The 23,468-nt window shown below is 42.8% G+C and overlaps 1 protein-coding gene across 1 annotated transcript in view; it reads left to right on the forward strand.

The window, feature by feature from the left end:
- GTF2F2 (general transcription factor IIF subunit 2) overlaps positions 1–23,468 on the forward strand; it is a 150,786-nt gene that overhangs the window by 19,133 nt on the left and 108,185 nt on the right. The window contains exon 4 of the mRNA XM_056109796.1: positions 5,903–6,047. Within this exon, the coding sequence (XP_055965771.1) occupies positions 5,903–6,047 (145 nt within the window). The remainder of the gene's footprint in view (positions 1–5,902; positions 6,048–23,468) is intronic.

The following is a 23,468-nucleotide window of genomic DNA, read 5'->3' on the forward strand; positions in this document are numbered from 1 at the left end:
ACTAGAAGAAATACACCTTCTATTTATAGGAGGTTTTTTTTTTTTTAGTGAAATGCTCACTTTTCACACCTTCAAATACAATTGCTTTCTTAGTACAGTTATAATATTTTACTCATTAAGCAATGACTAATTGAAAATGGTCCACTTTGGCTTGCTCTTCAAGCCTGTGTTCTTCCTGGAACCTGTATCTCACTCGCCTGTCTCTCTGTCTCTGTATCTTTGCTGGCCTATGTTCTCTCTTGAGTGCATACTTCTCTGTTTCTCTCCCCTCACATCTGTGTAGATAAGTTTCAATAAGACAAAGAGAGAGGGAGGGAGTGAAGGAGAGAGGGAGAAGAGAGAGAGAGAGAGAGAGAGAGAGAGAGAGAGAGAGAGAATGGTCTAGCCTTTTCACTTGGTACTTACTTGGGATTTTTTTTTTTTTGTCTTTGGTTTAGAGGCTAAAACCAGTCTTGTACTGGTAATTAGGGGTCAGGACCATTTGGTGCTAGGCATCAAACTCAGACCTCCTACATGTAAAACATGTATATCCTTTGGAGTTGCACTCCCAGCCCCAAAGTGATCTTTCTAATGATGAGTGTAACAAATAAGAATAGTCTCTTTATGTCTAAGGACTAAAGATCTTAAGACTTTTTTTTAAATTGTATTGAATCATCGTGAAATAGTTATAAGCTTTCATGTTTGGGTTACAATCACACAATGATCAAACACCATTCCCTCCACCAGTGCACATTTCCCACCACCAGTCTCCCCAGTATATCCCCCTTTCCCACCCTCCCCTTGCCTCCATGGCAGACAGTATTCCCCATACTCTCTCTCTACTTTTGGGCATTATGGTTTGCAATACAGACCCTGAGAGGTCATCATGTTTGGTCCTTTATCTACTTTCTGCACACATCTCCCATCCTGACCGGTTCCTCAAGCCATCATTTACTTAGTGATCCCTTCTCTATTCCAGCTGTCTTCTCCCCTTTGCTCATGAGGCAGGCTTGCAGCTATAGAACAATCTTCCTGTCTCGTATATCTACTGTCCTTAGGTGTCAGCCTCATGTTATGTTGTTTCAGACTCCACAAATGAGTGCAGTCCTTCTATGTCTGTCCCTCTCTTTCTGACTCATTTCACTTAGCATGATACTCTCCATGTCTATCCATTTATAAGCAAAGTTCATGACTTCATCTCTCCTAACAGCTGCATAGTATTCCATTGTGTAGATGTACCAAAGTTTCTTTAACCAGTCATCTGTTCTAGGGCACTTGGGTTGTTTCCAAATTTTGGCTGTTGTGAACAGTGCTCTTTCATCATAATGAGATGTTGGTGCGTAGACAACGAAGATAGAAACTGCAGGCAGTGAGCCACATCTATTCAAATGTAAACATCCGATTCAGGTTGTTAGGCATTCAAATGAATCAATGCTCTTGGCCAAGTTTGTGTTGACAAGGACACCGACGCCTCCAACACCTCTCTTATCGCATGTTTCGAGGAACAATTCTTCTCCAGTGTTGAAAACGGCATGGTGAGATTCGTGCCTTCTTGTCTCGATCAGACCAATGATGTCGTACTTGATCATTCACGCTTGTACCATCAGGTCCTCGATGGATGCATCTGATGCTAGCGTACGTGCATTGAAAGTACAGACGATCATTTTTGTCTTCCTTCGTTGTGGCAGCCTAGGTCTACGCACCAACATCTCATTATGATGAAAGAGAAATCGAGAAGTTCTACATGGAGCTAGAGAAGTTCTATAAAGAAGACCACACCTTCTACAAGATCATTGTGGGTGATTTTAATGCCAAGATAGGACCGAGAAGATCAGCTGAAGAACTTCACATCGGGACCCATGGCCTAGAATGGAACGAACAGGGTGAGAGACTGTCTGAGTTCATCATGTCGACCAAGACCATTCATGGTAACTCACAGTTCCAGAAGGCAGAATCTAAACGATGGACATGGGAGTCTCCCGGTGGACGATTCCACAACGAAATAGACCACATCATATTCAATCGACGGTTTTGCCTGACTGATGTCGCTGTTGTCCCAAAATTTCGAACGGAATCGGACCACCGTCTCCTTCGTGCAAAATTCTACTTCACAGAGCGGGGAGAAAGGGCTGCAAAGTTCAAAAAGAGAACTCCCAGAATGACCACCAACTGGGAACTCTTTGGTACTATTGCGGCAACATGGGAAGATGCCATTGTTGACAACATTGACGAGGAATACGATTGACTGGTTCAGCACCTCCATAAATGTGCGAGGAACGCCAAGAGAGAGATAGCCACAAAAAATCGCCTATCTTCAAAAACTCTTGAGCTAATTCTCCAGCATGGTTTGGCGCATGCCTCAGGCAACCGCAAGCTAACGTCCGAGCTCGCAAAGCAGTGCAGAGATGCGATCAAGGAAGACCTCAAAGAGAGAAGAGCAGAAGTATTGGTAGATGTGGCAGAAGCCAGGAAAAGTATTCGTAATGCCCGCCTGTCCTTCGCCAACTACAAGACCAAGATGACTGCCCTCCGACGTCCTGATGGATCCATCACATCCTCCAGAATGGCAATGGAGAAGATTATCCATGACTTCTACTCAAATCTCTTCGACAGCCATGTCCACTTGCCGACATACCAAATTCCACAGGATGGATATGTCGTTCCCAACGTTCTCCCTTCCGAAATCCGACACTCCATTTCGTCGGTAAAGAAACAAACAGCACCCGGCCCAGACAAGGTCAGACCTGAACACCTGAAGAACCTGCCGTCAGTACTCATCAATACACTGGCTCGGCTCTTCACTCGCTACCTGTCTGAATGCAAGGTTCCGTCCCAATGGAAAACCAGCAGGACCGTACTACTGTTCAAGAAGGGAGACATCCATGACATTGGCAACTATCGCCCGATCTGCCTATTGTCTGTCATCTACAAGTTGTTCACTCGAGTCATCCTAAATAGGATTGGCAGAACACTAGATGAAGGACAACCATGCGAGCAAGCCGGGTTCCGCAAAGGATTCAGCACCATTGACCATATCCACATGATAACCAAGCTCATTGAGGTTTCTCGGGAGTTCAAGATGCCGCTCTGTTTAACGTTCATTGATTTAAAGAAGGCCTTTGATTCTGTTGAGACGGAAGCGGTCATTGAAGCCCTAGCCAATCAGGGCATTCAAGCCCAATACATCAGGATCCTCCGTGAACTGTATTGCGGATTCACTACCAGGATCTCACCATTCTACAAAGAAGTGATCGTTGATGTCAAGAGAGGGGTGCGGCAGGGTGATACCATTTCACCGAAACTCTTCAGTGCCACCCTCGAGAACATCATGCGACGACTAGAATGGGAAGGAATGGGAGTGAAGATAGATGGTCAGCAATTACACCACCTCCGCTTTGCTGATGACATTGTTTTAATAACACCAAACATCAGCCAAGCGGCACAAATGCTGGCCGACTTTGACCGTGAGTGTGGAAAGGTAGGACTCCAGCTGAATCTTACGAAGACAATGTTTATGAGAAACAGCCTTGTTCCTGATGCCCCATTCGCTCTCAACTGAACGACCATCTCCGAATGCAACAGCTATGTGTACCTAGGTCGAGAGGTCAACATGACCAATGACCTGGCACCCGAGCTGCGCAGGATGAAGAGAGCGGCTTGGAACGCCTTCAAGAACGTCGAAGAAATAGCTAAGAGGACGAAGAACCTCCGGCTCCGGGCACATCTCTTTGATTCCACTGTTCTTCCTGCATTAACATATGCCTCAGAGACCTGGACCCTACGCAAACAGGATGAGAACGCTATTCAGGTCTCCCAAAGAAGAATAGAAAGAGCTATGCTTGGAATATCACGTTTCACTCAAATGAGAGAAAGAATCCGGAGTTCTGACATCCGTCGACGATCAAGAATCAGGGACGCTGTCTCATTTGCCAAAGTGTCGAAAATCAGATGGGCTGGTCACGTAATGAGATTTAAAGACGACCGCTGGGCTAGAACTGTTACCGACTGGATTCCATGGGATGTCAAAAGACCGCGTGGCCGCCCACCTACCAGATGGTCAGACTTCTTCGTCAAGATCGCGAACGATCGGTTTGAGGCCCTTCATGTTCCTGGAGCGAAGAGATGCCATTGGGCTACACTTGCACGCGACAGGGACAAATGGAGACGTTACTGGCGCCCGCTCGAGCAAATCGACGACTAACAGGAAGTTAAGTGATTAAGTGATTAAGTTAAGTGAACAGTGCTGAAATGAACATATAGGTACAGATGTCATTTCTACTGTGCTTTTTTGCATTCTTGGGATATATTCCCAGAAGTGGTATTGCAGGGTCATATGGAAGCTCAATTTCTAGTTTTTGATGGACTGTTCATATTGTTTTCCAGAAAGGCTGGACTAGTAGGCGTTCCCACCAACAGTGAAAGAGTGTCTCTTTTCCCCCACATCCACACCAGCACTGGTTGCTTTTGTTCTTTTGAATGTGTGCCAGTCTCTGTGATGTGAGATGATATCTCATTGTTGTTTTGATTTGCATCTCCCTGATGGCTAGCGATGTGGACCATTTTTTTATGTGCCTTTTGGCTATTTGTATTTCTTTTTTGAGGAAGCTTCTGTTCATTTCTTTTCCTCATGTTTTGATGGGGTTGGAGGTTTTTCTTGTACAATTCTATTAGTGTTTTGTATATCCTGGATATTAATCCCTTATCAGATGGGTATTGGGTAAATAATCTTTCCTATTGTGTGGGCTCTTTCTGTATTTTGGTCACAGTTTCTTTTGAAGTGCAGAAGCTTCTTGGTTTGATGTAGTCCCATTTGTTTATGTTTCCTTCCACTTGCATGGTCAGTGCTGTTTTGTTCTTAAAGATGCTTTGAGCTTCAGTGTCGTGGAGAGTTCTGCCTACATTTTCCTCTCTGTACCTTATGGATTCATGTCTGATATTGAGGTCTTTAATCCACTTGATCTGACTTTAACATGGCGCTGGATGTGAAATGCCTACAAACTGGAAGATGGGGTGGGGGGGGATCTGGGTGGAGGAGGCTGAGTCCCAGTCTGAGCAGGCTTGGAGATCTATGCCCCGGGTCCGCACACCAGGGTTCCTCTGCTGGTTCCTTCATGCGTGAGGCTCGTCTGAACGTGTGGAGAGTGGTCTTAAGCATGGCTGTGGCTGGAACCGGAGGTCTTCAGCTGCTGGGACTCTGCTTGGGGCGGGAAGGGAAACTCAACTGCCCTCCTCCAAGGGGCCCCAGTGAGGACAGCCAAGCGTGGAGGTAGGAGACTCTGCTGTTCTCTTCCGGGAGCTGAGTTTTATAGTCTCTGGGTCTTGGCCTTTGATGGGATTATATGGCGCCGGGTTGGAACTGGGCCTCCTCCACCCAGATCCCCCATCTTCCAGTATGTAGGCGTTACATCCACCAACTGCCCCCCAATATCTTATCTAGTTCTTACTCTGGAGAACCTGGCAGGCTACCAAAAGTATCCTGCCCGCATGGCAGAGTCTGGCAAACTCCCCGTGGCGTATTCAGTATGCCAAAAACCAGTAACGATGATGGGTCTCATTCTCCTGACCCTGAAAGAGCCTCGAATGTGGCACCTTCTAAAATCTCAGGGCTAGGACGAAGGAGACGTTACTGGTGCCTGCTCGGGGAAATCGATGAACAACAGGATGACAGTGATACAGTGAAACAGTGATCTGACTTTTGTGCCTGGCATTAGACAGAGTTCAGAGTTTATTTTTTTGCAGGTAGCTGTCCAGTTTTCCCAGCACCACTTGTTGAAGAGGCTTTCCTTGTTCCACTTCACAGATCTTAAGATTTTAAGTAATAAAATGGTTGGGAAAGTTTACATTTTTGAAAGTTTGATTTCTAATACATTTTATGCACAAAGTTTTTGGCCACAAACATATTGATCTCTAATATTTCCCTTAGGTGTCATTCACTTTGAACGAGGAGCTTGCAAATATTCATGATATTGGGGGGAAACCAGCTTCAGTCAGTACTCCAAGGGAACATCCATTAGCCTTGCAGAGTGTTGGAGGACAGACACTGACCGTGTTTACTGAGAGCTCACCAGGTAAGTAAGAGCAGAGTAAATTCGTGATTCCCGTATATGCTGTCGAGATTTTTCATCAGAAAACAGTTAAGTCATTATCAAGTCTGTACCGCTGATTATTCTGTCTGGCTCTGTTAGTCATATATTCATATCATGCTGATTCTCTGCTCCAAGTTCTTGTCCTGTGATTGATGAAAATTTGGCTGTTACTCGAAGGGTTTAATTTCCATTTGAGGCATAAAGAAATAGAACAAAGCAGATGGAAGAGTATGGTGTACCAGGCTGTCTTCTAAGCTGTTGAAGAAACAATATTCTGAGTTTTGCCAAGATAAGGACATCATCCTGGCCTATTCGATAGATGGATGTTCAGTAACCATAAGTTACTTTGTATCTTAAAAATGTTGCTTACTGTACCCCACAGTGATTCACCAATAAAAAAATTTTTTTTGAATGTTGCTTAATATTTGGGGGTATTTTAATCTGAATTTTTGTTCTTACTTGCATTCTTTACTAAGAAGGCTCTTTAAAGTATAGAGATTAGCAGATTAACTCCTTTTAATTGCTGTCAGCCTCCAGGAAACTTTCTAAAATGTCATTTTCAAATTGTGTGGGTTTGCCACGAGGTATCTTAATAATTCAGTAAATCAGGAGCAAGTGCTTGCTTCAGTTTGTGCACTAAGTGCAGAAGGAACTTTATTTTCATTGTTTCTTGGTTTTTGTCCTTTATTCATTTCATAATATTGCGATTTACAGTAGCAAACTTTTTAATATGGTTAATTTCTCACATTTGAATGTTTTGATGATTTGTATCTTAACTTAATATTTTAATAAAAGTGTTAGAAAGTTCGTTATTTTAAGCCAGTTGTTTTAAAAACATAATATACTCAAATGGATTTTGTTTTTGTTTTTGGGGGGCTGTACCTGTCAGTGCTCAGGGGTTACTCCTGGCTCCACCCTGAGGAATCACTCCAGGTGGTGCTCAGAGGACAGTATGTGATGCCAGGGATCGAACCTGGATCTGAGTGCAAGGCAAACATGCTGCAAGTTGCACTACCCTCTGACTCTTCAAATGAACTTTTTGTGATGTCTTGGATTAGTGATAGCTTCATAAAATGTATTCGGTATAGAGTCTAACAAAATGGTAGATTTTAACTATTTTCTCATGGTCTGAAGTATAAATTCATTTATATTTTTGTGTTGGGGGCCACACCAGACAGTGCTCAGGGCATACTGCTGGCTCAGTGTTCAGAGATCACTTCTGGCAGGGTTGGGGGGACCATATAGGGTGCCAAGGATTAAACCCAGACTGACTGCATGGAAGGCGAGCACCCTACCTGCTGTATTATTGCTGTACTGCTGCAGCCTCGAGATTTTTTTTTATTTTAATTTTTTTATGTTTTGGGTCATATCCAGTTGTTCTTGGCTTTGTACTCAGGAATGACTCCTTGCAGTTCTTGGGGGACCGTATATAGTGCTGGGGATTCAATTGGGGTCAGCTATGTGCAAGACAAGTGCCTTACCCTTTGTAAGTAATATCTTTTTGGTATTGATTTATTATATCATTCTAACACAGTGGTAATTTATAGTGTAGGATTATAGAAGGTAGGAAATGTTAGCTTTTTTTTTTTAACCAGAGATTTAAATAGCATATATTTATTATATGCTGCATAGGGGCATAGGGCAAGGGAGGGCCTAGGTACATCCACAGAAATGTGTCTTGTGCTTAGAGGAACTTAGAGCTGTTGAACCAGGTGGACCCTGGAGTAGAAGAGGGTCCACTGCACGTCTAAGCTGCTACTTGATGTCATGGCATTGCTTTTGTTATTTTGTTAGTCCAAATAAAAAGAGACAGAGAAAAGCTTCGAAAAAGTTTGCGGTAGGGAACTTGAACTTCCTTTATGGAGAAAGGTGCTCAGTTTCTGAATTTTTGCGCCTTATTTGGGTTAACCAGTTTTTTTCAGAGCATAGGTTAAGTTACTGCTGGTTCTTATGCAAGCAAGTCTGGTTTAGAAAGTTGATATTTATTACCCTGAGAATAATGAATCTCCGATTTTGAAAATTGTAAATTGTTTAGTGTTCTGCTTCTTGGGTATTTTGTGTTCACATATCTGGTTACCGAGTACTCCAAAGTGAACAAGGTATTAGAAGGATTATCTTGGCAGGGGTTTAAAAATGGATTAACATTGTCATCCTTCTTTGGTTTGGACACTATGTTCTTGCTTTGGGGGAATTGTGATGATACAGCTGCACGTCTAAGCTGCTACTTGATGTCAGTCACTAGTAAGGACATTATTTGCTTCTTAATCTCATCGATTATTTTTTGTCCCATGTCATTTTGTGTGCTTTTCTGGGCTTATTTGTGAAATGGGGACAATGATTATTTACATTTATACATAAATAAGAATATTCTTGAACTCCTAGACCCTAGTAAGTGCTCAGTAAAATTAGTTATCATTGCTATTATATCTTAAATTTTATTTTGAAACATTTCAGGTTTCAAGCTTGTGTGGATGTTTATCGCTTGATACAATTCAACTAGTAGAGTCTTATTTGGGGGGGAAGAGGGACACAATTCCAGCTTCAGTGCTCAGAGTTTGCTACGGTGATTGTAGGGGGTGGGGAATGCAGGGGGTGTGTGGGGGGGGAGGAGAGAGGGCTGTGTTTTCAGGGTAGAAACCTGGATTCCTATAGACCTGGTGGGTGCTCAGGGACTATTCACGGCTTGGTGCTAATCCTGGAGCTTCTTAGGGGACCATTCAGTGTCAGGACTCAGATTGGTGCCTCCCACAAACTTTGCAAGTGCTTACCCCCTAGAGCTGTCTGTCAACCTGTTGAGTCCTGTTGAGACCTGGTAGGTCCTTTTGTCCCAGTTTTTCTGATTGAATTTGTGCAGTTCTAGATTTAATCCAATTGTGATTTAATTTCGGTCTCTCTGGGGCGTGGGAGTAAAAGGGTATATGGAACCACATGTATTTTCCTTTACCGAGGAAGTCTGCATTTTGCAAGTGTTTTGAACACATTCTGTTTTTATCTGTTTTTAGTTGAGCACTCTTATCCAAAAGAATGTGTTCCATTTGTATGGCCTGATTTGGGCTGGCTCTTCTTCCTACTCCACATTTCTTCCTAAAATTCTAATCTATTTATTAAATATCTTCTTTCACGGGCATTTCTATTATATTGTACACATATCTTTGTGAAAATGTCTGCTGTCTGTAGTCTTTACTGGTTTTTGAACCACACTGGCATTGCTCAGGGGTCACTCCCAGTGGTGCTCGGGACCATGTGGTGCTGACAGTTGAATCAAGGTCTCACACAGAGCACCCACACTGGCCCTTTAGTGCTCTCCCTTGGCACTGTGGCTTTTAACCTCTTTGGGTCTTTGGTTTAGTATTTTTGTCTACTATGGTTGGTAACTAGATGATTTCTGTTTCAGTCCTTTGCATGCCTACCTGTGTTCAGACTTAACCTTTTTCTTCATTACAGTTGCCTTTTCTAGATTTAACAGTGTTATTCATTCAGCTCTACAACTGACATTTCTGATGATAGACCATGTGCTTGAGTAAGACCATGTCTATTGGGATAACTTTTTTTTTGTGGGAAAAAAATACCAAGAAGAGTTATGTATAAGGAGGAAAGAAAGTATATGCACTATGCCTAAAGGAGCTGAAAGGCCTCAAATGTGAAGATGAGAGCCAGATAGATAGTACAGATGTAAGGCATCGAGCTTGCACCTAGAAGCTATGGCCAGGACAATGGTTCATATGAATCCCTGAGAGCACATATGGTTCCCTGAGCACTTCCAGGGTAACTCGAGCTCAGAGCCAGGAGTAGCCCATGAACACTACTGGCTGTGACAACCCCCCCCCCCCCAAAAAAAAGACCCAACATTTGTTTGGGCCAGAAAGATAGCACAGGGGTTATGGTGCTTGCCTTGTGAACACCTGACACTGGTTTGATCCCTGTGGCCCAAAACCAAATCAAAACAAAACGAGGTGGAGATAGTATTGGAGGACCTTGAAATATATGAGTAAGCCTGCATTTTGTTATTAAGAGGAAATAAAATCCTTTTTTCACCTTTATGTATTTTATTGTCCACTTCGCTTTCTTCTATTTGTCACTTTTATCACATCTGTCTAAACATCCATTGGACTAGATCTAAGCCAAGATCTGGTTAGATCAAAACAAATAGGCTCAGTTGTAAACTTTATAAACTAAGAGAGGAAAATGTTTTCAGCGGTGCAATGGAGGTGGAAAAGAATCTGATTTTAGAGATATAAGAGATAATTTTGACAGATTTTGGTAGTAAAATGACCGTACGAATATTGAAGAGTGAGAACTCTAGGATGGTTTCTGAAATCTTATTTTTGGCTTGAGATCTGGATGAATGGTGAGGCTGTAACTGAGTTAAAAAAAATATTGGGAAAAATGGAAACTGAGAAATGTGGTGACTTTTTTTGCTCTGAGTTTTCTCTGAACCCTTTGAATCTTCAAATGAACATGTTGTTATCAGGACCTGCTTGTTTGCACGCCTTCTTTTATTTAGTCAGGATGCTATGAGCAAAATGTCATCCTCATGGTACTTAGAAGAGGCAGTAATAAACAATCAACATAAGCAAATTACATAGCCATCTAGAGGAAAGTAAATTCTCTCAGGAGGAAAGTGGGAAATAGGGTCAAGAGGGTTGAGGGTGGAACATGCAGTTTAAATCATGGTCAGCGCTGTCCTCAATGAGAAGCTTTGGTTTTCATTTGGGGCCATGTGCGGTGTGCTCAGGGCTTGCTTACTCCAGGCTCTGTGCTCGGGGTCACTATTACCAGTGCTCAAGGGGACCATATGAGGTGCCAGGAATCAAGCTCTGGTCAATCATGTGCAAGGCAAACACCTTACTTACATTCAACCAGTTGCCTTATTTCTTTACTTGAAATCAACCTATGTTCTTCCCTGATACCACTTAATCTAAAGTAGTCTTCTGAAGACTTCTCCCATTCTCTGTCCTCCTCTAGACCAGTGTGCTGGGATGCCTTGTTATCTTATGGTGGGTTTCTCCTGTCACTCTGCTTTTTCTCTTGCTTTTTTCTGCTGCTGGATTTATTTGCCCTTTATGGTTAACACACATCCTGCCCTCGCTGCTTGTAGCCTTTGTTGCGCCTTCACATGGACTCACAAGTTGGTTAGGGTTGTCTTCCTCATTCTGTCCCTTGTGGGCTGGGCTCATGCTAATCTCCGTAAAGTCTGGTACAGGATTAAGCACATTGCAATGAGCTTGTTAAAGCAATTGTGTTGACATGGTTTCTCTTCTAACAACTACTAGTATTCGATGGTACTTTTGAGAATGTTTTTGAAGAGAGCTTGTTAGTGACTCACAGGGATGGGGTTCCTTCTTTCAGAGTTAACAGTGTTTTTGTTAAGACACTTGAGATTCAAATTTAAGTATTAAATGCCTTTATTCTCCATTTCATTTCTTGCTCTTTTTATTTTAATTTTGGCAGAAATGATTCTTTTACTTTTTCTTTGCTAATCAGATGAGTTCAGTGCAGTGTGCTGTGACACTTGGTTAACCACTGTACACAATATAATAAGACATATTCCCCATATAACACTGCAGCTGAGATCATTGCAGTATGTGAGAATTGATTTAATGGTGGCCTGCCTTACTTTTGTGTTTTAATTTGGTAATACATATGTCTTAGAATGTATTCGTTTGTATTTGAAGAAAAATGCATATTTATGGGACTGCTCTTGGAGATGTTGAGTTACCACTTGTTATGAACCAAACTGATTCTGTAGAATTTATAATCTGTCTTATATGGTCCTGTCCTACTAGTGCAGTAAATGAAGCATAAATGTAATGGTTTGACTTTTTTAATTAAAATTTTGTGTGCGTGCTTTATTTGGGGGGGATTTTTTTTTATAGTTGTTTTCTTTTTTTTTTCCTTTATTTTATTTTATTTTTTTTTACAGTTGTAGATTTACAATTTTTTGTGCTTTGGTTTCAATTATACAATGATCAGATACCCATCCCTCCACCAGTGCCCATTTTCCACCACCATGGATAATATCCCTCCCACCCCCATCCCCCCATCCCCCCGTCTCTGTGGCAGGGCAATCCCCTGTGTTCTCTCTCTCCTTTTGGGTGTTGTGGTCTGCAAAAGAGACATTGAGTGGCAAACATGTTCAGTCCATAGTCTACTTTCGACATGCATCTCCTCTCCTGGGAGGATCCTCCGAACATCCTTTATTTGGTGCTCCCTTCTCTATCTGAACTGCCCTTTCCTCTAGGATACCCGGCTGGCCTCTAAGTTATGGAGTAATCCTCCTGGTGCTGATCTCAGCTATTCTTAGGTATTAATCTCATACTTTGTTACTTTATATCCCCCAGATGAATGCAATCTTTCTATGTCTATCCCTCTCTTTCTGACTCATTTCGCTTAGCATGATACTTTCCATATTGTACCACTTGTATGTAAATTTCATGACTTCATCTTTTCTAACAGCTACATAGTACTCCATTGTGTAGATGTACCAAAGTTTCTTTAACCAGTCATCTGTTCTTGGGCATTCAGGTTTCTTCCAGTTTCTGGCTATTGTAAAGAGTGCTGCAATGAACAAACAAGTGCAGATGTCACTTCGACTATACATTTTTGCCTCTCTGGGATATATTCCCAGGAGTGGTATTGCTGGGTCAAATGGGAGCTCAATTTCTAATTTTTTGAGAATCGTCCATACTGTTTTCCAGAAGGGCTGAACCAGTGGACATTCCCACCAACAGTGAAGGAGTGTCCCTTTCTCGCCACATCCACGCCAGCATCGGTTGCTTTTGTTCTTTTGAATGTGGGCCAGTCTCTGAGGTGTGAGATGGTATCTCATTGTGGTTTTGATCTGCATCTCCCTGATGATTAATGATGTAGAGCATTTTTTCATGTGCTTTTTTGCCATTCGGATTTCTTCTTTGAGAAAGTTTCTGTTCATTTCATTGCCCCATTTTTGGATGGGGTTGGATGTTTTCTTCTTGTGGAGTTTAACCATATTTGGGGGGGATTTAAGCCAGGTCCTTGTATATGCAAAACGTGTGCTTTAGTTCTGTGATATCTCACAGTTCTCTAAGTTGAATTATCAGGTGCTTCTGAGATACAGAACTTGGTGCATTGCTTCCATTTATTGAGGTGAAAGATTGGTTATATAATTTTCAGAAGGTTGTTGAAGTAAGCTTTATTCATAAATGCTTGTCAGCATTGAAATATCAGCTGTTCCATACTGGATTTTTGGGTTAACTGCTTTTAAGCCTAATTTATATTTATCACCTAATTTTTTACTGCATGTACATTACTAGACGCCATGAAATGATTAATTTCATGTAGCCTTATTCGTGTATTCACTGCTATTTTGTATTACCTTAGTTGTAGTGGTTCTCACGCTTTTTGGTCTAGGGACCCCTTTGTACATTATATGTTAAATACTGTTTTATGGAGGAAAAACATATTCTTCCCCTTTTCCAAAACTGGGAAGAATAGTAGCTTTTTGTTTCTGTTTTTGGGTCATACCCAGCATTGCTCATGCCTGGTTCGGCACTCAGGAATTACTCCTGGCAGTGCTCAGGGGACCATATAAGATGCCAGGGATCAAACTTGGGTCAGCCAAGTGCAAGGCAAGCACCCTACCTGCTGTACTGTCTCTCCAGAAATTTTGCAAATGTCATGAATATCTAGATTAAAGATAAACTGGATTTTCAGACCCACTTCTGTTTAGTCTTTTGTTAGAGGATATTTTGGTTGAAATAATCTGAAGAAAAATCTGACCTCCTGCAAATACAGCTTAAGAGTAATTTATAGCACTTTCAGATAACTCTGGATTATTTTCTTTTTCTACTACACCATCTCCCCAAATGGTAATTTCTTACAGGTTGGGTCCAGAAGTTTCTGGTTTTTTGTTTAAATGTTGAATTTGGTTAACAGAACAAATTGTGGTGGTGGTTTTTGTTTTTGAAAGGATGGACTTATTCTATTCATTTTTTGTAAAAATCTCTTTTAAAAACCCGACTCTGAGTAATCATAGTTTGCCATTCTGATAAAAATTGTCTTCCATGAGTCAGTTGTTCATTGAGCTCCTAACTCAGTGGCAGGAGTGTTTCCCCCTGGGACTGCATCCTGTGCAGGTAGCTAGCAGAAGTGCTTCATACATCCGGCCTACTTGGTGTTATGTAGCATAAAAGAATGAGTATCAAGGGTCCGAATCACATAAAATGCAACTGTGGTTGTGTGTATCAGGACATCAGGTGAAACTTTAGATGTTTCATTCATCTTATCGGGAGTATGAGGAAGTACAGTAGTAGTAGTAGTAGTAGTAGTAGTAGTAGTAGTAGTAGTAGTAGTAGTAGAGTAGTAGTAGTAGTAGTTGGGTGCTATCACCTTGTTATAGCCACAGCTCAACATCTTACCTACCTTGCTTTGGTACTAACAATGCAAATTTCAATACAGTGAGAAAGGCAGTTAAATACACTGATGAAAGTGCTTGGACTTTCTATATACCCCATGACCCTCCAGGATGTGGCATGTGGACTTAGTGTGCTATCATGAGGAAAGATCACAGGATCCATTATCAGATAGCTTGAAATGTGTTGGATCTTTCTTCATAGCCACATGGGACACCTCCATCTTCCAGAGCTTCAGGGGCAGTGTTACTAACAGCAGTGCATCCCACGCACCCTTCAGTGTGTATTGTTGGTATTCAGAACAGAACACGGGACCAGAGATGGCTCCCTGGAGAGGGTGCTTGCCTTGCCCGCGGTGACCCAGTTTCTATATGGCTCCAGCAGCCCATATGTTCCCCCAAGCTCCGCCAGGAATAATTCCTGAATACAGAGGCAGGAGTGACCCCTGAGCATAACCGGGTGTGGCAAAAACAAAAAACAAAACCTAAAAAAAATACACAGAAAGTATAGCACATTTAAAAAAAATCAGGGCCACACTGAACAGATCTGGAGGCATTGTTTGGGGTGCCATATGGTGGGGCTCAGGCCCTCATGATGTCAGGGTTGGAACTCAGGCCTGGCGCATCCTAGACCTATGCTGAGCCATTGGTCGTGCCCCCTACCCACATTTTTTCTGGTTTTTTTTTTTTAGGCTGGATTTCATCAAATTGTTATTTTAACACCTTGGCTTTGGCACACTAAGTTGTGGTAATTAAACCACATTCAAGCGTGAGTCATCAATGGTATGCACTGGCATCTACTACATTTTTTTTTCCTTAAATTTTTATTAGTGAAACACCATGAGGTACAGTTGCAGACTTACAAATTTTTGTGCTTGGGTTTCAGTTATACAATGATCAAATACCCATCCCTCCACCAGTGCCCATTCTCCACCACCACCAGTCCCAGTATCCCTCCCACCCACCTTCCCCACATCCCACCCACCTCTGTGGCAGGGCATTCCCTTTTGTTATCTCTCTCCTTTTGAGTTCTGTGGTTTGCAAAAGAGACATTGAGTGTCAGTCTTGTTCGGACTATAGTCTACTCTCATCACGCATTTCCCATCCTGAGAGGAACCTCCCTGGCATCTACTTCTTAAGTATTTATCACACTATGTCTGTATATTGTCTGCCATTACATACATGATCATATTTAATTCCCCTGCCCCCAGTGCATCAGGGAGGGACTTTAAAATCTCTATTAGGCAGATGAATGATATTTGATGACTCTTTTTCCTTGTTCTTAGGAATACTTAAAAAATCACAAGGGCTAGAGCGATAGCACAGCGGATAGGGATGGGTCGGAAAATGGAGACAAGGCTGTTTGCCTTGCACACGGCCAACCCAAGTTTGATTCCCAGCATCCCATATGGTTCTCCGAGCACCACCAGGAGTGATTCCTGAGTGCATGAACCAGGAGTAACCCCTGTGCATCGCCAGGTGTGACTCAAAAAGGAAAAAAAAAATTAAAAAAACATCTTCCCCCACCCCATCACCCTTTGCTTAAACGCCGTGGTTTACAAAGTTGTTCGTGATAATTGGTCACAGACATTCATATTCCAGCACCAATCCTACCACCACTGTCACCTTCCCTCCACTCTTGTCTCCGTTTTCCCAACCATCCCTCAAGCTGTTGCTGTAGCAGCCCTACAATAATTTATTTTATATTGCTGGTTACCTCTGACTGTTTAACAGAATGATTAAAAAATAGTTCCGTCGCAGAAAATTTGTGAAAGTTGTTATATCTTACCAAGGGGATATTAAGTCCTCATCTGAGGGGTTTACTAAGCTGTTGTTTCAAGTTAGCCTTCTAGAAAACAGCTCTTTTTAAAATAGGAGAGAGGCATGCTGTTAGGTTGACCTGGGTCGATTCCTGCTCACTAAACTGGGAGGAATTTTCTGGCAGCTCCCCACCCCACCCCCTGTTTTCCCAACACCTGCAGTGGACGGGGTGTGAAGGCCGATGTGGGGAGGAGTGGAGAGCAATGTGGTTCTTTGGTGACACCTCTGAGTAACAGCCATGACTGCAGCGCTTTGGGAATCACACCAGTTTCTCCCGTTTCACACTCCTGAGGCTAAACAGACTGAATCAAAAATGTACGCCTTTTTTACATTGTGTATTTGCACACCAGCCAGCGCAGGATGCAGCTGACCCCGGAATTTCCGCTCTGAATTTTATTGCCAGCAGCCTGAGCCCTGTCCACGCTCTGAAAAATTAAGCCCAGTAGCAGAGGGTGTTCCTGTATTCAGTGTCTGGAAAGAGAGTAACGAGTGTGTTCATACTCTTTGTGTTCAGGTATTCATGCATCAATACGTGCTTGGCATATACTGCAGCTTTAGTAGTCTAGGAACAGGGTAAAGAGGAGAAGAAAAATAGTGAGGGGGGCCGGAGCGATAGCACAGCTAGTAGGGCGTTTGCCTTCCACATACCTGATCCAGGTTTGATCCCCGGCATCCTATATGGTTCCCTGAACACCACCAGGAGTAATGCCTGAGTGCGGAGCCAGGAGCCTGAGCATCACTGGGTGTGGCCCAAAAAGACCAAAAAAAAAGTAATATAATAATAATAATAATAGCAAGGTTTGTGGTCACAAGTTAAAGGTATGATTTGCTCTTACAATGAAATATTTCAAGCCTATAGAGAATAGTGTAGCCTGTGTCTAACAGCTCTTTATCATAATGGTTGACATTTGCCATATGTGAGTTTTCCTTTTAAAGGGTAGAAAACATTTTGGGTAGAGCTGGCATTCTATTTTCCTTTTTTCTGGAAAAAGTTTCTTTTTCCAGAGGTAACTTTTGTCTTGGAGTTAGTAGGTATTAATGTGAGTCACTATGACATATCTGCAGTTGCCAACAACAAAGTCTTTACAATTGAGCTAGAGAAAACCAACACATTTCTTTAGTGATGTCTTAGCTGTGTCATCCAAATTTCTAGCAATTAAAGAATTTCAGTGCTTAGATTGAATGGAGAATTTTTAGTGCTCAGGATAATAGGTTCAATGTAGTGAAAATCTTGACAAGCTTCTTTTTCTTCTGATTCTTTAGTTCATGAATTCTTTGAAATTTCCTGAATCTTAACATAAATTACGTGCTCAAGAGTAATTATTAATGAGAAATTTAATATCCAGTCCTTAGTTTTCTGGTGATAAATAGCAAATGAACAGTGAAGAGTATAGGATGTTTTCACCTGTCACTCATGATTTGGTGTTTGTTTTGTGTTTTGTTTCTGTGGCGACAGGGATGGAACCCAGGGTCCTAAACATGCAAGGCAAGTACTCCATCTCTCACTACCTTGCACCCTGGCCTTCCCTCCTTGTGTTATTTTATTTTGGTATGTAGTCTCTCTTTCTATATATTGTCATAATTACACTGACAGTGTTTTCATTGTGAATTTGAAAATATTTATAGTATGCTTTAGAAAACTTGATCTGTCATTTACGCAAGGACTATTGACAGATTGTTTCCCTTCAGCTTTAGTCACTGCTATGGATGCATTCGTGGAACCTAAGCTTTTAGTTTCAGTATTCACAAATTCTAAAATGTACGCCTTCTCCAGATGGAATCCCGGTGACCGTGAGCTTCTACAAGCAGGGCTCTGGCATGCGGGTACCAGGGCAATTTTTCTGAACTACACAGCCACTTATGCAGCCACACGACATTTCCTGATATGCAAAGTGATCAATGGAAAGTAAATCATCCAGCATTTCTCCCTGAAATTCAGGCTTGAATGGTGGTGGGAAAATCTGAGCAAAAGATAATGTCCAACCAAAATACATCTGGACTGTATATTTAACTATGGTGCTATGCCGCCCTGGGAGGGGGAGGGTGTCTCTCCCTCCGCCTGTCCCCTCTGCCGTGGCGACATGGTGGCCTGCATCTTTTAGAGCCTAATGAACAGCCAGGTATGTGACTGCATTGACGAGGCACGTGAGGCTTTATGGGATGGGGGGTGGAATCGGCCCCTCTCCCTGCCATGGCAATGCTCCGGGTTGCCACCCTCAAATGCCTCCTCTGGCTTCTGACCGACCATGAACCCAGAGGCACACATACCAATCTCGGAACCCAGGGGCTTCTGGCAGTAATCCCTCTAGGTTTATTACTAAAATATTAGAAATCCAAATTCGCCTGGCCGCTATTGTGGCCACACAACATCATAAGCTCTTCGTAATCAACATTAGAAAACAAATTTTCTAATGATGTCTTTGTGGCAGATCTGAATGTTGGGGAAAATTCCAAATAACAATGGTGGGTCTTTTGTCGTACTATTGAATGTGATCGATGTAGAGAGAGAGAGTAAAGTGGAAATCTGCCACACAGGTGGGGGGTGGGTGGGAGGGTAGGTATACTGGGGTTCTTGGTGGTGGCAAATGTGCACTGGTGAAGGGACAGGTGTTTGATCATTGTATGACCAACCGAGACTTGAACTGAAAGGCTTTGTTACTGTTCTCACAGTGATTCAACAAATAAATTATATATGTGTGTGTGTGTGTGTGTGTGTGTGTGTGTGTGTATAATTCCAAAATGTAGAAAATAAGATTTTACTAAAGTTCTGGTTTTGATTTCTGAAATAAATTGTTTTGGACATCTGTTTTCTGAATATTCTTTGTAGTTTTTAATGGAGATTGTCAGAATATCATAAAGGTATTAAGTTCTGGCCTTTTTTGTGTACTCATTCTTGGATATTCGGTTTTTATCAAACCTATATGTCCTGTTTTGTAAAGCAATTGGAAGGAACTTGAGAAGTTTTTATTGTCCATGGCGGGAATGACAAGTTGTACAAGCATGTTTTCTTTTTTGCCTGTGATTTCTCTAGCTTCCTTCTTCAGTGGTTTCTTCATTTTGATTCATTTAAGATCTTAGGTAGAAACTAGCTTCTGTATAAGCTAAGTATAGCATAGTAAAATGAATTTTACCTTATAAGTTATTCACTGAAGATAATAAAAACCAAATCATTGAAACAGCTTTAATTACGAATATTCTAATTTTTTATGATTACAAATTATTTTTTTAATTGGATGACCACGAGATACACAGTTACAAAGTTGTTCAGGATTGGATTTCAGTCATGCAGTGTACCAACCCCTGTCCCTTCACCAGTGTACATTTCCCACCACTGATGCCCCAGTTTCCCTCCCACCACTAGCCCCAGGCTGCCTTTGTGGCACACGCTGCTCTCTCCTTCTTTCTCGCTTTCTCCCTCCCTCCATTTTCCCTCCCTCCTTCCCTTCCTCCTTCCCTCCTCCTCCTTTTGGGCATTATGGTTTGTAGTGCAGGTAATGAAAGGTAATCTTGTGTATCCCTTTACCTCCTTTAAGCACTCAGTTCTTGTCCAGAGTGGTCATTTCCAACTACCACTGTCAGAGTGGTCCTTTCTCTGTCCTAGTGCCCCTCACCTCCCTCACGTGTGGCAAGCTTCCGACCATGGAACAGTCCTCCTCTCCTTCATTTCTACTGTTCTTGAGTCTGTCTCATTCCATGTGTTTCTTTTCATCCTGCAAATGGTTGTTCTTGTTCTTTTTGATGTGTGCCAGCCTCTGTGCTGTGAGATGATATCTTACTGTTGTTTTGATTTGTAGAAGCACATTCTCTTTGGTTTTTAAAAAGAGCCACTACCGTCACATTATTGCAAAGTTACTGCTGTTTTTCAAACCTTATTCAAAGTTTTTGCCTCACCTAGTCTTGGTTTCTTCTGGACTTCTTTGAGCATAACTGGATACTGTTCTTATTCTTATATCAGAAGTGAAGGTGCAGGAAATGCCATGTCGCTGAGTTTTCTTTCTCTGCCACTTAGCCTTTTGTTGTAAAAGTAGAAAACATTGGAGCCAGAGTGATAGTACTGCATGTAGACGGTTGCCTGACATGGTCTACATATGATCCCTTGATTCCACCAGAAGTGATCCCTGAGTACAGAACCAGGAGTAAGCCCTGAGCACTGCCAAGTGTGGCCAAAATAAATAATTGATTAAAAATTATCTCTTGTTTGCCTTGAGAGCTTTATTGCTTCAAACTGTCTTCTTTGATATGCTGACACTACTAATACAGCAATTCCTTGCCAAAAAAAGAGACTCTAAATATGGTTTACTATATTATTTTTATTTTTGGATTTTCGAAACAGTGCTGACTGGGACCTAGAGGCCACTCCTGCGACTCTCAGCCAACCAGACTGGACCATTCAGTGCAAGCCCCTGAGGCTGCTGGGCTGCTGGGCTGCTGCTTGGACCCAGAAGTGTGGGGCCCCCCAGGCCCCCCTGGTGGCACTCAGCAGCCTCCAAGGCAATACCCAGCTGTGCCCTGGCAACTGTGGTGCCAGAAATCTAAGCAGCTCTCTCACCCCTGTTCTCCCTCCCTGACCCTGTTTATTACTTTGCGTAGCAGTACGTATTCTTTGTTTTAAAATGACCTGAGTCCTCTTCCATAAGGGACTGGAGGTAGTCCTGAGATGGTACATTGTTTGGATCCCCCCAAAACCTGCCAAAATCCTGCAAGTTCAGAGGCTCAATCCTTTGTGTTCACTTTAAGAACGCCCTGGAACCGGCAGGCCATCAGGGGTGTGCAGACCCGGAAAGGCACTAAGCACCTGAAGGATGTCACTCTGCAGAAGCAACATGTGCCCTTTTAGCGTTTTTCAGACGTGCACCCAAGCCAAAGAGTGGGATTGGACACCAGGGTCGTTGGCCAAAGACATTTACTTCACGTGCTTTAAAATGCCAAGAGTATTGATGAACGTAAGGGTTTAGATGTAGATTCTTTGGTCATCGAGCATATTATGAACAAAGCACGGGTGGATTGGCTTACAGGTGATTAGCCCCCCTATGAGCTCTCCCTGCAACAGAGAAGATCCTTATTGGAAAAAAGCAGATTCTTCCTAAACCTGAAGAGGAGGTTGATCAGAGAAAGAAGATAGGTTGCTCAGAGGAAGAAGATAGTGCAAAGAAGAAATGGAAACTGCAAAACCTTAGAATTCAGGATAAAGTAGGCATAAAACAAATAGAAATGAGTAAAAAACAGTATGACATGAAGAGTGCAGAAGACTTTCATGTAGAAAAGTAGCAGCAGTATTCCTACATTAAAGGAAGGGAGGGAGGGAGGGAGGGAGGAAGGAAGGTGCCCCTTCTTCCACAGCCTGATTAGTACTTCTCTTTGGTGTACCCCCCTTGACAGAAAGGTTACACAACCCCTCCATCCCCCCCAAAAAAACCATGACCTTGCACCCCAGCAGAGTAGGTGGAGCTTCCCAAAAAAACTTGAAGCCAACATTTGTACTATACTTTTAAATATTTTTTTATTCTTTGATATCCCCAGCAGTATGGAGTCCCCTGAAGTCAGTGGGCCCCCATGGGTGGCTTATGTGAGGTGGAGAGGAGGAGATGGTTTCTTTCTCCTGATCCACCTTTGCCACCCCGGGTCCGGCTGGGAAGGCTAAAACTGATAAACTCTTCAGATGAGCTACTGCACAGCACGGGCCAGAGCACCCCCTGGCCAGCCCCACCAGGTGGCCGTCAAGCCACACCTGCTGCCCACTTGACTTCTCAGCATGGGAGTTAACCCCTGCCACCCAGTTTCTCTGGGAGCCATGAACCCAGTCTGGAGTGAGAAATTGCTCTTTGCAGGAAAGGAAAGCCAGTCCTAGATCTTACCCAAGCCTTGCAAGTCAGGTCTTTGTCCTTCTCACAGAAAAGAATTTCAGAAGTAGATGAGCAGTAAAGACAAGACAGATTTTTGGGTCCGGAGCAATAGTACACTGGGTAGGGCATTTGTCTTGCAAGTGGCTGACCCGGGTTCGATTTCCGGCATCCAGTGTGGTTCCCTGAGCACTGCTAGAAGTGATTTTCCTGAGTTCAGAGCCAGAAGTAACCGCTGAGCATCGCCAGGTGTGAGCCAAAAAGCCAAAAAAAAAAAAAATTGACAGATTTTATTTGGAGGATTTTGAGGAAAGGGAAGGAGGGAGAAGAAGGGGGAGAGAGTTACACGCTCAAGAGAGAGCACGAACTTCTCCAGAGACAGAACCCCGGTATATATCTCAAGAGGGGAGATGCAGGTGACCCATGTCTTTGGCCGTGTGGACAAAGCAGCACATGGGCTCAGGCAGCTTTGCATGGACTTCCTTTGTTCAAGGTGGCTTTCATAGGGTTTCTCCCATGTGGCCCCACACGGGGCTGCTACGTAGGTAAGAATCCATTGCCTGGGAGGTTGCCAAGGGGGTAGAGTTGGGAGTGGTTGATGGTCTTCTTTGAAATTCCTTTCCTGGCCTTTGTTCTTGCTGGGGTCCAGCCTTCTTTTGGTGCCAGGTGAAAGTCTTATCAGGCCTTAGTTCCTGTGTCTGCAAGGTGGGCTTTTTGCAACCTTGGGTCTATTATTTTTATTCCTTTCTTGGCATTCTGTTGCCAGGGGGGCCATTCCCTGTCTACCTGTCTATGTCACCCGGTGCTTGAGAGGGCTTATGGTGTTGGGACTGAGCCTAGGTCTTGCCATGCTCTGTGTGCATGCCAGTTGAGTTTCTCCAGCCCTCCTCTGTTCTCCACTAAGCTGACTGTGATTTGAAATGCCTTGTACCATTTTGTATTTCTGTAATTGGAAGAATGGAGGAACTTTTATTTAGGCATATAAATTGACAGTGTTTGTGTCTTTTCATTAAGCAGCAGTCCCTAGCAGAAATAGGTCATCCGTTGAGTTCTTTGTTCACTCTGGTGAGCACTTTATACCAGGTACTCTTATCTCACAAATAATCCTATGTGACAGGAACTAGTGTTAGTACTCTGATGAAAAATAAAAGGTTTTTACATAGGCTATAATTTGACAGACAATATACAGCTTGAATGCCCATGTCCTTAATGATTGTTTTAGTATTTTTAGGAATGTGGATGCAAAATTTGTCTTGTGCATCATAGGCAGCATTAAGAAAGAGAAATAGAATGAAAAGGGCTGGGGATGTGACTCAGAGGTAGAGAACCTGCCTTGCAAATGTCAGGCCCTGG

Source organism: Sorex fumeus, unplaced genomic scaffold, assembly GCF_029834395.1.
Source record: "Sorex fumeus unplaced genomic scaffold, SorFum_2.1 ptg000008l, whole genome shotgun sequence".
Taxonomy (NCBI): Eukaryota; Metazoa; Chordata; class Mammalia; order Eulipotyphla; family Soricidae; genus Sorex; species Sorex fumeus.